At 39.1% G+C, this 14,875-nt stretch overlaps 1 protein-coding gene across 4 annotated transcripts in view; it reads left to right on the plus strand.

Annotated features, from left to right (window-relative positions):
* LOC113533157 (receptor-type tyrosine-protein phosphatase S) overlaps positions 1 to 14,875 on the plus strand; it is a 128,281-nt gene that overhangs the window by 81,540 nt on the left and 31,866 nt on the right. For 3 of the 4 annotated variants that reach the window (XM_026925076.3, XM_026925080.3, XM_026925079.3), the window contains exon 12: positions 14,756 to 14,850. In XM_026925076.3, the coding sequence (XP_026780877.1) occupies positions 14,756 to 14,850 (95 nt within the window). Of the gene's footprint in view, positions 1 to 13,860; positions 14,029 to 14,755; positions 14,851 to 14,875 lie in introns of all 4 variants that reach the window. The other variant, XM_053227342.1, reaches the window with a different exon arrangement.

Here is a 14,875-nt window from a genome sequence, read left to right on the forward strand (position 1 = left end):
GGCCGGCTGTCAAAGCCATTATATCAGGACTAGGACAGAGACACAGTTGTTCTGATTGGACTGCTGTCCAATAACCCGTGTGAATGCATATTTCACAGTTTTAATTGCAGTCACTGCTATCTACCAATAGCCTTTATTTCACATAGAGCTTCAGATGGTTGAATTGAATCCGCACTGCTGATGTTTGTCCGAGAGTCTCAGTCTAGAGTCGTGATTCAAACCTTCTGCTACGCCTCTATGGAGGACTATTCAAAAATAGACTCCACAGTACATAGTTTAATCTTTTTTTTTCACTTGTTCATTTATCTCTCTTTAAAATGTTGCCCTTGGCTAGGAATGTATAATCTTTCTTCTGAATCTGCCTGAGATGAGTCAGTACATATTCAACGACTGCAAACATCACCATGAATTTCAGTGGTGCTGAAGTTGAGACTATAGGATTCTAAAAAGGAAATGCCAATTCTGGAGAATGGGACGCTTGCCTTTCATTTAAGGAAGTCATAATTATTAAGTAGTCCACTGATACTATTCACAGGTAGAGTTCAGAAGATGGTGACCTTTTGCATGCTGGTTTAATTTTCACCGGCACATCCCAATATCCATATCATTACCCCATAAATCATGTAGTCTCACAGTCCCCTAACTGATTTTGCCTTTCATAAAGCCATTTTAAAAGACGGTTGAATGTCGAGCTCAGGTCAGCTCCGAAGGCCGACTGTTGACACTGCCCTCATGGCGGCTGCCCACAGAGTGTTGACCTGTAACATATGGACAGTGGGGGCCCAACTTAGCCCAATTAGCCCGTGTGTGTGCTTTAGACATTGCTCTGAGATAACCATTTTAAAAGCAATTACACATTGTCATTATTTAATTCCATGTGTCATCTCTGATACCCTAAATTTAATTATTTTGCCACGTTCTAATTATTGTGTTACATGACTGGGCATGCTGTCCATGGCACATCGCAGTGTATGCGAGCTCAGGCAGTTCATAGGAAGAGCGTTATCAGTTTTATTGATTATTATGACGGCTTGGCGCGGATTCCATTATTTCTAATAACTCCCTCGCTTCTGGTCCTTCGCCCGTCAGCACAGCCTTCAGCTGTGGAGCTTTCACGCAATTACCCTCAATCACAGAGACCAAAGATCCAAATTAACCCTGCTGCCATTCACACTAATGCCATCTATTAGTGTCATTCTATGTGGTGTGGCAGCACAGAGTTCGCACACTGAAATGTTGAGATTTCAAAGAGGGGATGTGTAATTGGTGTATGGCCACAAGTATTTAAAAAAGCATGTTTAATGTATATTACAGACTGGACAGTTTGCATCGCAGATGAGTTTAGCATTCTGTGTGTATGTGGAAACTAATGTGGAAGTTGGTTTATATTTCTGCGTTCACAAATGTGAACACATGAGGGTGTCATGCATGTGTGGTCACATACGTCTGCCTTTATATTTGCTCCTAATTTGTCCACTAGAAGCAGAAATTGAAAAAGTAAATGAAGGTCTTGCATTTCACTGAAGAAAAATGGAGGAGGGGAGTGGATCAGTACTACTTACTTCTGGGTTCTAAATCACTGTGCGTTTAGATGTTAAAGTTGAACAGGTAGGGGACAGTTTGGGATTTTTCAGATTTCCTTCACAGAAAAAGACAAGTATTGTTATTGCATATTAAAAATGAATACAGTCTCTGAAATGCAAAAGTTTGTTCAACAAAAGGTCATACTATATTGCTTTAGCCAGCTAACTAACAGGTGTAAAACCAGGGGTGGACTAATCAGACACCTAGAACATGCAGATTTGGTGTCCAGACTATGTAATTCATAATTGTCCAGCAGACGAGAATGTTTAACAACCCTAAAAGAAGAAAACCCTACTCTGTATTACTCTTTCAAATGATCATTTGGTTTGTATCTATGTTTAGACTTAATGGACCATTCTCTCCGTGTTGGATATCAGTACTTTTTGGATTCATTATACTCATTATAGTGTTGCATTGGAGTGATGCCAGGTGTATAATCATATTATAGAATTACTGTGTATTGGCTCTGTGTACGTTACTCTGTATTCCTTGATGAAACCCATGGAAGAGATGTCACAGTCTTTCCGATTACGCAACTCTTTGCCTAATCAACTTTTGCCAGAAGGCTGGTTGAAGCACAGCACTCCAGATACAAACAACACACTGTCAGACAAGTCACATCTCTTCTAAAATGGATGTGTTCTGGTAAATCATGTTTATACCTACTACACTATTACAACGCATTAACATTTTTAATAGCTGTCAGTGCAGTCGATGTAATCAGAGCGCGGTTGCTTTTGAATGGAATGGAACAGATTAACTCGGTGATTTTTGTATATTGCCTACGGTGTGGTTTTCCCTGAGGAAGGATAAAGTCGATTTTTCACTCTACCATTTTAGATTGTCAGATTTCCATTTTTTTTCATTTTGCACTTTACTGTCATGCTCAGACACATCTATCTGTCTGTCTGTCTGAGCCACAACTAGCCCTATGGCCAACATTTCTGGAGCACAATGAGAAATGATATGTATTCTTGTTCTCTTCATTATCTTACTAAACAAGAAAGCTAATTAGAGTTGATTTGTGGCATATGCTCAGGAGGATCTAATAATCCTTCAAAAAAAAAACCCTGCACCATCTTTTTAATAACCCTTGATGGATTGTAAATGAAATGACATGTATTGGTCTCAGGCTGCGGCGCTAGGCTTAGTTTCACTCACCATAAACTGTCACCATCTGGATGAGAAGCCTGATCTGTTTCTCCCCTCAGGCCAGATGCCCATCCACCCATCCATCAATCTCTTTTTGTGCTACAACAGAATGAGGGGTGACAGGTGACAGCTATCCATTACACACTCACTTTCCCTTTAATTAGGTTGTCCATTCTGGTTCAATATGCTTCTCTCATCATCAACCGATCGACTGTTTCAGCGTTGCCCAGGTTTCCCAGATAAACAGTGCTGGTGTTTTGTATTATTCATCATAGATCCATTAACAAATGCCATTAATATTATTTTGCTTCATCACCTCATTGTTTGTTTCGCTCAACTCATTTATCTATTAAGTTCTGACCCAAATTGAATTTGGTGGCCCATAATTAGGTTTATTGATTTGTTTGTCATCTTGGGGACATGAAATCTTCTCCAGTATCTCATCTCCGCCATCTGATATTACATTATTACATTTCCTGAGACATGTTTTTCTTATTCATTGAATTTCTCTTTTTTTGCATCACTCCTCCCTCTCCATATTTGGTTTCGATTCTGTCTGCCCAATCAGGACCCTTGGTTGCACTGTGCATGAGCCTGAACTCCATCTCATGCTTGGTAAGTGTGCTTCCTTCACCACGGAAAACCAGAGCAGTGTCTTGATCAGCTAAAGACATGTTACCAGACTTGCAGAATCTTGTGGCTTAGAACAAATCAGATGTTGATGAGGAATCTGGGAAAGTTACTGCTTGACTGTGGCTGTGATTACAGAGCAGAGCTCGGGCCCTAAAAGCACCACTTTTACGGATAAGTATAGTACGATCCAGAAGAACCAGAAGCCGTCTCATTGAAATGTCTCATCAATAAACCTTTAAATATGCGCTTAATATAGAAACTCAATCCTATTTTAATACCCTAGCACAGCCTTAAGCATGATGAATTCACAAAACAAAATAAGGATATCAATTATATCCACAGACAAGGCTAACTTGTCTAACATATACATTCTAATACATAATTTAATACACTACTAAATTAATTCTGTTCTGTTAGGGTCAAACTACTGTTTTAGCTAAAAGTGGAACAAAAGATTTTTGAACCATTAAACCTTACAGTCAGCTCCAGAATTATTGGCACCCTTGGTAAAGAAGGGTGAAAAGCTTATTAAAAATGTCTTTGTGGTTATTTAGCTTAACCTCAAACAAAAAATATGAGAGAAATATAACTTTTACATCTAAGTACATGTAAGAAAACAAAAAAATTATGTGTATATACTTCAATTCGTCTTAATCTAATGAACCTGGTCAGTCATTTAAAATCACAATACATAGAGATAAAGTTCAGGTTGTTTAACATATTTTTAAAGTCAATGTACTGATGGACTGATGTAAAATCAATGGACTGATGTAAAATCAAAAAAGAGGACAAGAGTACAAAAAATAACAGCCCCTATGATCTATTCTGATAATGACTTATGCTGAATGATAGATATAAAATGAATTTTTATTTTTCCAAAAAAGGGGAACAATAATAAAAGTGATTTTGCAGCATAAATGTTGATGAACCTAAGAAATCATTTAAAATTACAAATTACACAGAGATGAAGTCCAGGTGGTTTTGGTATGAGATTCACAAATACATACATACATATATATATATATATGTTTCTGTACAATCAAAAGACATAGATAATAGGAGTTCCATTGCTATATGCTACTGAGTAAAAAGAGAGTTAAGAGCCCTGAGTACTCATCATATTGTGCCTGTGGTTGACATGCATACAGAGTACTGTACCCTGTGGAGACAATCCCATCTCCTCCAGCAATGGAGACTGAGCATCATGGGAGCCCAAGTCGCAAACTGCTAATTGCTAAGAGACAGAGAGGATCCTTGCCTGGTCCTCTGCAAGGATACTATGTGTGCATGAGTGTGTAGGAGAAAGAGTGTGTGGGGGGGCACATTGTAAGAGGAATAGTGTGCGACATAAATAGATGTGTGAAAGTGACGTAAGGCTGTTAATGCCTTTCACTGCAGGGTTGTTGTTTGTTTTTTTTTTACCCTGAAACAAAGCTGTGGCAGATACAATATATCACTTCCATTTCATCACACTTAAAACCTAGCATTATATACATTACTCTGGAGATTAGTGTACTATATAATGCCACACAATATTGTAGTAATAAATACTTGAAAAAAAAACATTTGAGTCATTTCCCAGTAACATTTGCTTAGAAACTGAAAATAAAAATAAAAAAACAAAACTTTATTTGTGATTAAAGAATAACTTTTTCAGCAATAACATTATGATATTGAAAACTTTTAGATTATTCTGTTCACACACCATTTGCTTTTTTTTTTTTTTTTCAAAAATCTAAAATGCCATATTATTACTACAATAGCAACATGTTCACTTCAAGCACACAGTGTTAACTGCTGTCATTTAGTACTAATGGCGAACACCTGATATAAATATTAATATACTTAACTTAATTGGTACTGTCCTCTATGTATTATGTGCTCTAATTGTTCTAATTACTTTCGATCAATAAGAACAAACATTAACTTATATTAGTGAGGAATGTTGTGGTCTGGTTTAGAATTAGTCAGAAAGATTAGCTGTAAATTAAAATATTTAAATGAATGTTTACATGTTTTTCTGAAGATTTACATGGGTTACAACGTGCAAGCTTGATAACTCCCCCCAAAAACGTGCAAGGTACTAACAAGATCTCTGGAGGATTGCCTTGTCTGTTTGTCTGTTTTGTCTGTTTTGCATGTTTGCCTTAATAAATATGCAATTTGGGGTGTTTTTACATAAAAAAGTGTACAATACAGGGTAGAGCCTACCATCCATCCATCCATCCATTCTCTGTACCGATTATCCTACACAGGGTAGCAGGGGAGCCTGGAGCCTACCCCAGGGGACTCGGGGGACACCTTGGATGGGGTGCCAACCCATTGCAGGGCACAATTGCACCCCCGAAGCACAGGGAAAACATGCAAACTCCACACACACAACCCCCAACCCCGGAGGTGCGAGGCAAACGTGCTAACCACTAAGAGGGTGGAGCCAGTGCAAATAAATTTACTTAGCACCCGCAATGTGATTTAATAAACCTGAAAGTCACTTTAGGAATGGTGATTGTGTGTGCAAATTAATACAACCAAAAGGACTGTGTTAAATTTGTTGAAGTGTGTTTCTGTTGGTTTTGTATTTTAAATGCCGCTGTGTCTGTAAATACAAACTCCATTTCCCAGAATGTTCCACCAGATAACAAACTACAAGACTTGTCACCTGGTCCATCACATGACCTTGCTCTCAAGCCCCAGACTTCTAATCACACACACCTCATCCAGTCACTGGTTCACTACAAATACACACCACAGTTCACTGTAAAGTGTCGCTCTTAGTGAATATTATACACTCTATTCTGATTTTGACCCTGTTTATTTAGTTTATTGACATTGCCTTCTCGTCCTTTTGTTGATCGCCTGAACCGTTACCTGTTTATCACTCCAATTCTGTGCCACTGGCATCGATAACCCTGAAAAATATCAGCTCAAATGAAGATCCAATCTAGGGGTGTTTCACTCTGTTAATCACCAACACAGCAGTCACTGTTAGGCTGCATTAATGTACACTCTGGTGTAGAAAGAATTCAGCCCCAGCGTCGCTCCTTCAATCCATTTTGTGTATTTTCTTACAACCACTGGTGTTGCTGTGGCAGTTTTTCTAAATCCCATTGGCCTAACTGTAAGTTAAGTTTTGAGATCACTTCTGCAGCTTTATTGTAGTTGTAGTGATTAAATTTGTACTGTCAGAAAGCCAGATACATCACAGCAGCTGTTGTGTGTGCAGAGGTGAAAACCCGTAATACAAGACTTCAAAGTAGTGCACTTTATCTAGGTGTTGATTTTCACCACAGTACTGCAGAGAGGCCCTGTGTGTCTGTATGGTGTCGAAAATCACTTGCTATTTTGTGACCTCTGTGTGACTGAGCTCAGATGTGTGTGTGTGTGTGTATGTGTGTGTGTGTTTGTTTGTCTGGGGCAGTGCCCTCACAGGTGGAGGTACGGATGCTCATCTCCACCGCCATCAGGGCAGCGTGGCTGTGTGGTGTTGCCAGGGCAACAGAAAGGGCAGATCTATGGTTACCAGATGTAGGAGAACAGGGAGTCTGACAGGCTGGTGTGCATCAGAGTTGTGATGCTGGACGATGGCCAGGTGAAGTCATCTCACCATGCCTTTTCTGAGTTTTAGGTACAGCGTGCCTCATTCATCAAGGTGGATATGAACGGATTTTATTTGTAAATCGTTTATATGAGCATTTACACAGGAAATTTGGTCTTCTTGAAAATCCCATAAATTTGGAAGAACGTTCATATCCTACTTGTGCTCCTGAGTTTGTGCAAATTTATGCTAAGAAGACTAACTAATGTAAACCTCGACTTGAATGACTTAATGAACTTTTACATATGGAATATACTGTCGAGTATAAATTGGTTATTTTTATTACGTTTATAGCATTTAGCAGACGCTCTTATCTCTTAACGACAAAGAGAAGTGCTTTGGAGTCTCTGTCAAAAAAACATCTTTATGCTAGTTCACTAGGTCCGGGAAAATTTTGTAAGACCATTAAAAAAAAAACAAAAAAAAACAGACATTTTATATTATTGGCATTGGCATGAAATTGAGAAAGCAAGCCATCACAAACCCATAAATTAAGACGAGTAAAAAGAAATGGCGCCGTATAAGCGGAGGATGGGCCGGTCTGTCTGTGCGTAGACATAAGCTGTAAATAAATGCCCCAGCTGACAGAAGATTTAGAGCTCACTTATTATTATTAATATTATGTGTTATAAAATATTTTTATTGGCATAGTAGTGAGTCAAAATAACTTTCACTTCTGCCTTTCAGCCTTTATTGTTCATTTTTGCTCCCAGCTGTCTGTGTACTTGAGCTTTTGTGGGTGTCACTACAACTAGTTTTGTGTGTGTTGGGAACGTGCTTGGCTCTTTACAGGCGATCAACATACACGCAAGAGTATGAAGAGAATTGGTGTTTCCGAAATTCAGTGTTTTCCATTGAGAGTCAAAAAATTTAAAACAACGTCCATTTCAGCCGATAAGATTGTAAGGACGTTATCAGCTCTATAAAAACCGGAAGCGTGTATACTGTCTGAAAATGAAAGTACTTGTGTTGGTTTTGTGTTGTTTGTGCTTGACCGGGTTGAGCTATAAAACAGTCCAAATGGTTCTCTTCACAGCTTTGACAGTTTTGTTAGTGGTTTGGTCTTTGATGCAGTGTTGAGTGGCACCACAGGTCATTAAATGTAACATTTATTTTTTTCAAAATCTATTCATTTTTATGCACTAATGGAAACTCTGTTATTGCTTTCTGGTCATATGCGGTGAATGGACAGTTTTTGAAGGCAAACTGTGCTGGCTGTATTTAAAAACAAAAACAAAAAACACTGTTTTACTTTCCAGCGTGCAGCAGAGTGTTAGTAACAATGTGTGTAGTCATTTTTGTTGAGAAAAAGGTAAGTATTTTATAGATTGAACATGCAGTATATGGCATTTTAGGCAAATGGATGAAAATTAAGACTACGTTTTAATCAAAATACTTAATCATACTATATCAAAAATATGTGAAAATGTGCATTACTGTTGAAATCTGAGAGTATTACGGTGAAAAAATAGTGTTAAATAAATCACTCCTTTGTGTAATGTTTGCGTAGGCCAAATTCTACAGAAAAAAATTCCAGTCAGATTTGCGTAAGTTTCAGTAACGCCGATTTACTTTGTACTCACATGCATACACACACTCACCGGCCACTTTAATAGGAACATCTGTACTCCTGCGCATGCATGTAGTTATCCAGTTAGTCAATCATAAGGCAGGAGAATGCATAAAATCATGCAGATACAAATCAAGAGCTTCAATTAAAGTTCACATTAAACATCAGGATGTTGGGAAGGTTCTGCCAAAGTTGGGTCCTTGAGCCAAACCCTTAACCCTCAACTGGTCCTGTCTGAGTCGCTTTGGATAAAAGCATCAGCCAAATGCCTGAGCAAATGCCTATTAGCTGAGTTTCTAGAAAATATTTGTCATTTTGTTTTTTCATGATGTGCCTTGTCCATTAAGTCCTGGCCATAATGAATGCACTAATGACAAAAACCACAGATGCTCCCAAACCCCAAATCCACTCTTTCATAAGTGAGATTCCAGTGAAATACACATTTTAAGTAAGAGTGAGAATGAAACGCTCGTTCTTTCTGTCACTTTCTTTCTCCGCTTGTTAGCCTTCAACTGTTCTTGCTCTTCCAGCAGGCTGTCCATTCTCCCTTTTCAGAAAATTGCTTGCTCGTTCACTCGCTCGCTCGCTCCCTCACTCCCTTTTCCCTTCACTCCTACGCTCCCCCTGTTCCTGACTCATACTTTTCACATTCCCTCTCTCTCTCTCTCTATTGCGCTCTCTGTTTTCTCTCCTTCACCCTGTGTATTTTTTTCCTCTCTTCCTGCTGGCACTGTGTTAGTGAAAAATGGATGATGCGGCAGAATATGTGAGTATGGCAGGCACATAAGGGGAGGCGGAACTGCGATTCAGGACTCTGCTCAGAATTATTGGCGCCCTTGGTAAAGATGGGTGAAAAGGGTTGTGAAAAAAATCTCTGGGGTTAATTAGTTTAAGTTCACACTGAAGATATGAGTGAACTCTAACCTGTAATTAAAGTAGATTAATTGTAAGAAAATGAAAAACCGTTATTAAAAATATATCTTTATCAAAACCATATGTGTCACAATTACTGGGACCCTAGTCATTTTTAACCTGCTTCTCTTATAATGCTGAGAGAATACAGACCTCAGGACACAATCTCTCTACGTCCTCCAGGGCCCAAGGTCCAGGCCATTTGGAGGAAAAACTGTCCCGATCAACCATACGTAACATTATGAAGTGATGCCAAAAAATTCTATTTTTGTTGCATCTGACCATAGAACCCAGTTCCAGTAAAAGTTTCAGCAGCATGTAGCAAACTCTAGGTGCTTACATTTGTGGTAAGGTGAAAGAAAAGGCTTTCTCGTGGCATGCCTTATGAGTAATTTGTTGACATGGAAGTGGTCTGTAATTGTAGATTTAGAGACTTGGTGACCGTAAAATGCTACCATCTTCTGCAAATATTGAATTATGATGCTTTTTTGCCTCTCTAAAAATCCTCCTTATTGTGCGTGGGGGCAAAATACACTTGCGTCCTCTTCCAGGCAGTTTCATTACAGCTCTGATTTCCAACTTCTTAATTATTGCAGTAACAGCAGATATCTGCATTTGCAGGAGTGGAGCTTTTTTCACAGCACACTTTGTTCTCATTTCATTTGTGTATTCTTTAATCTTCCTCACGTTGACGAATAACTAAGGAGATTTGGCGACATCACATTCATACCCCAGTGAAACAGGAAGTCATGGGTGACTGCTTAACACTTTAAAATGTAAATGTAAACGGGAACATGTTTCATTCATTTATTCATCATCAGCAGGCACTTCATTCTGGTCAGGTTCACGGTGGATCTGGAGCTGATCCCAGTAACGCTCAGAATGAGCTTTGTTAAAAAATGTTGAATAAATTTACTTTAATTAAACTTTAGTTTTGTCTCATATTTTTAGTGTGAGATTAAGATAATTAACCACCAGAACATTTCTTCCTAACATTTACCAATAAGCCAGAACTTCTGCATCTGACTGTATGTGTGTGCATGTGTATATATGTTTGTGCATACGTGCGTGTGTGTGTTACATAAACCTGGTTATGAACTCTCCTCACGGAGGCTTTACTGCCCTGCACTTGGTTGTGAATTTGCTGTCTCAATGCTGAGACAGATCAACTTGAGCCGGGACTCTTCAGACCATTGGTGTGAAGCTCATTAGAGCAAGTTCTCCATCTGCACAAGTGTCTGCACTGTACACTGCACCCCATTGCTCCAATCTAACACTGATTGCCAGCTGACACACAGAAACTCAAATGAAAGAAGATAAAAAATAAAAAAAACTCATAGGATTTAAAAAACCAATCAAAAATGACTTGATTGTGAAAAACATTAATATAGGTTTTCTATAGTGTTAATGAAATATATTTTTTTAATATAATCACTATATAATTTTGAACATGCCTTATTATAACTATGATTCATAGTATGCAGTACAAAGGATCAGGTTAGTTTCTTTGTTTCAGGCCCTTATTTACAGTTTTCTGGCCTTGAAATCAGAACAGTGCTTCTGCATCTTTTTCTCTGAAAGGCTATTTACAAGGCTTAGGTAGTTACAGCTGGGATCAGCTGGAGGAAAAGCAAAGACTTGACAATGTTTTTATTACAACTGGCTGCAGAGGGTTCTAAAAGTCCTGTACTGTCACATTAAAAATAATGACTACACTTCACTTCACACATATATTGGAGGCAAATTGATGCTATAGACCAGGGGAGAGAAACCTTTAAATATGGGAAATATCTAAAACGCAGCAATGAACCAAAATCTACAAACAAACTTGGGATGAAACAGAATACAAATACATTGTTCTGAATGAACAGGTAAGTTTAGAACAGATTTCTAAATAGATATAAGTTTTCTAAATAGATATAAGTACAGATATGAATATGAGGCACATTATTCACTTCTGTTTTGTTTTTATTTTTTTAGAAAGCTTACCAGAAAGGTTCGCAGGGCATCTGGTTGAGACTAGAGGTATCCTGTGGGATGCAACAAAAAAAATCGCACGAGCTGAAGGTTTTTACTTTCATGCGGGCATGAGCGAGCGAGCGGTCACATATGAAGGTTGTGGGACAAAGACCACATTCATTAACATGAAAGTGTGTACGGTGCTCACGCGTGGTGCTGCGTGAAGCAGCACTGCATCCTTAGTAACTGCCTGGTCAGGGTCGTGGTGATTTAAATTAGGCTATTAGTTTGTTGATATTTTGAGAAATAGAAGCAAGTAATTCATACGAAAATATCACAGGCAGGTACAAACAAAAATGATAACTGTGTGAGCAGGATATAAAAAAAAAGTCCTGCATACATATCTAGTTGAGACTGCTATACATCACTAGTTGAGGTTGAAGAACTGTCAGAGCCAGAATTCACAGACCATGCTGACAATGCTGGCATTTCTACGTCCGTTTTTTTTTTTTCCCCCACAGAATGTTCCAGTGTTTCTGAGGGTGTAGTGTATCAGTTTTATTAAATTTTTAAAAAAATAAAGGTTTAGACTATGCCCATTTCAGGTTTAGATCCAAATACGGATACAGATATAGATACAGTGACAATAGATAATGTCACTGCAGTACACCCCTAAAACAAACATTAATAAATCAATCATATATCTGTCAAATGAAACCTTTTAACAAAATAACACCAAGCTGAGATTTAGGACAATACTGATTTCTGACTATGGAGCATAATCTAGGCACCAGTTATAAGCCAGTGATATTCGATTGTTAAAATAGTGTGACAGGATGCTCTGTTCAGTGAGCTCTAATACAGACACTAGGCATGTACGTGTTATATATGTGTTACAGGAAATGGTCTTAGGAAGCCTGGAGACTGTCACCACCTACGTACTAATATAACACAGACTGTCCAGACTCCTAGAGCATATATGTATCACCTACAGTTCTGTACAAATCAATGTGTGAGTGTGAGAGAGTTAATGTGACTGAGAGTGTGTGTGTTTCACATGTCGTATGTGCCTCACACATTTTGTATGTGCGGCAGGCAAGTTGCTTGCCATTTCTCCAGTTCAGAAGGCAGCAGAATAAAATATGAAATAGAGTACGCAACCTGAACAGATGCTGAAATCTCATCCAGAGGCACTAGAGCAAGAGCACACAGGAAATTGGCTTTTGATTATTTTGTAAGGACTCCTAGACTGTTGTACACATGTCTATAATCCTCTTCAAGGTTTGCATGGATGGAGGCTCCTCTGCTCCTTTTTTTTTTTTTTAGCTCATACTTGGATTGCAAGAGCCACAGGAAGATCATGGTCATATCTAGACATATAATATTCATATGATTTTAAATATACTGTAATTTACAGTATTGCTATGCAATGGATCTGGCTGTTTACTTACCTCTAACCAATAGCTCTGCCATTTTTCCTTAAAGCCATAGTGTGTAGGTTTTTTTTTTTTTTTTAGTAAAACTGATAACATAGGACTCTAAAATTGCGAATGAGTGTGTGATGTGCATGGTACCCTGTGATGGATTGACATCTCATCCAGGGTTTATTTACGCCTCATGCCCTGGCTCTGGATCCACTGCAACCCTGAGGACAAAGGTCTTACTGAAAATGAATGAAGAAATGAAAACTAAAGCATTATTAAGTCAGGGGAGAAAAATATATTTTAAAATTAATACTCCAGCTTTTGAAATACCAGTAATTCCCAGTCAGAGCTGTTGGGTTTGAATATATGCATATACAGTATATTCCCACAGCTGATCATGTTTTCTGCATGTGACTTATGAAGAGCAATGCAATTTGTGTATTGCATTTCTCAGTTCTTTTACTGATGTGATTGCTTGTCAGCCGTCGAATCACACAGTGAAATACAATGCAGATGGTGTGGATTGCTTTTAAATTTTGATCACATTCACCTTACATTCACATGTAATGCTTAAAAAGCAATCCCCTGCTGAATGTTTTTCACTGAAGTGCTCAAGCAACACAAGAGTAACGCACTGAACGTTTTGCTTTTCAGTGTGGCACGTTTGCGTCGCAGTGTGGCTGCAAGTTTCTAATGAAAAGCAATTGCGTGTGTGTATTGCATTTCACCTTTTTTTTCACTGATTGCTTTTCAAACTGAAACGGAATCTTCTCCATACTCACAGCCTTCTGGTTAATCTTCACACTGGAGGACGCAGCACAACCCACATCATGAAATGTTCTCCCACAAGTCGCTCGCAATAGCAGAGAGGGCGAAATTCCAAAATCTTACATCCTGTAACTTTTTAAAGGGAACTCGCTTCTCTGGCATGCATCATTTTAAGAGAGGAGGTAGGGTTATATGTGGGGAATGGGAAGAGCTTGTTTTCATTGCAAACGCGATTCTTTGTTTTCTTTGATCCCATCCACCAGGGGGCCCTCTGGGTACAGCAAGGGGGCCATGGGAACCTTCCTACCCATTGTTTACTGCACTTCTCTTGGATGCCTCTGGATTACGGAGAAGCAGGAAATATCCAGGAGCCAATGCAGTAAAGATGCAGGGAACCAGCGATGCCATCCACAAGCTGATTGGTGGACGATGTAAGGCTTCACGTTCACAAAAGCAAATGGAAAACTGTTAGACTGGAAGAATCACCTCCACCTCCTTCACTGCCTTCCTCCACTTTCAACCCTTACCCAGCAACACAATTAATGTTGCCCTCACTTGAATGGAGCAGCGAATGTGAGAATGATATGCTCACAGGCATGCAGGTAAAAGTCAGCAAGTCGTGTGGGTGTTGATTGCAGAGGTAAGTGGATGTAACAGCCGTATAGTTAACGTAGCATCTCACGGTAAGTCACGGAAAGCTTTTGCACTCATTCATCCTTGCTAACTCAATAGTTTGCTTTCTGATTTCGCTAATTCCTCTCAACTCCCGTCCATTCCCACTCCAGTTTGTTATGTGGCACAAAAATTGGTTCATTCCACTTACATATAAGTTCTCACTGTCTGAATGTCCATGTCCATCTCTCTGCTCTTCATGAGGAACACAGGAATCTAGGCCAGCTCTCTGTGGAACACTGCCACGGTGACATATGCGGCCCTTCATAACCGGCCAACTGTTATCGTCACGCTCACACCTTCTCTTTCCCAGAATTCCCTACACAGCCTTCCGCTGATTAAAGGAACAGCAGGAAGGAGCCCACACACCACCCTGATCTCTGTGCTTTGATATTGCCTCTGCCTTTAATACAAATGTATCGCCTTTTGATTAATAATCAGAATTTTTTTTAATAATGGGATGATTATTCTTTTGTGTTTCCACAGATGTGCCTAGGAACTTTTCTGTGAATCTGGCGACCAAGACGAGTGTGTTGCTGACATGGGAGTTTCCGGAGAGCAGCTCCCCCTACCGCTTTACTGTGAGTGTCACCAAGATGTCAAACA

This window comes from Pangasianodon hypophthalmus, chromosome 21 (genome assembly GCF_027358585.1).
Source record: "Pangasianodon hypophthalmus isolate fPanHyp1 chromosome 21, fPanHyp1.pri, whole genome shotgun sequence".
NCBI classification, from domain to species: Eukaryota; Metazoa; Chordata; class Actinopteri; order Siluriformes; family Pangasiidae; genus Pangasianodon; species Pangasianodon hypophthalmus.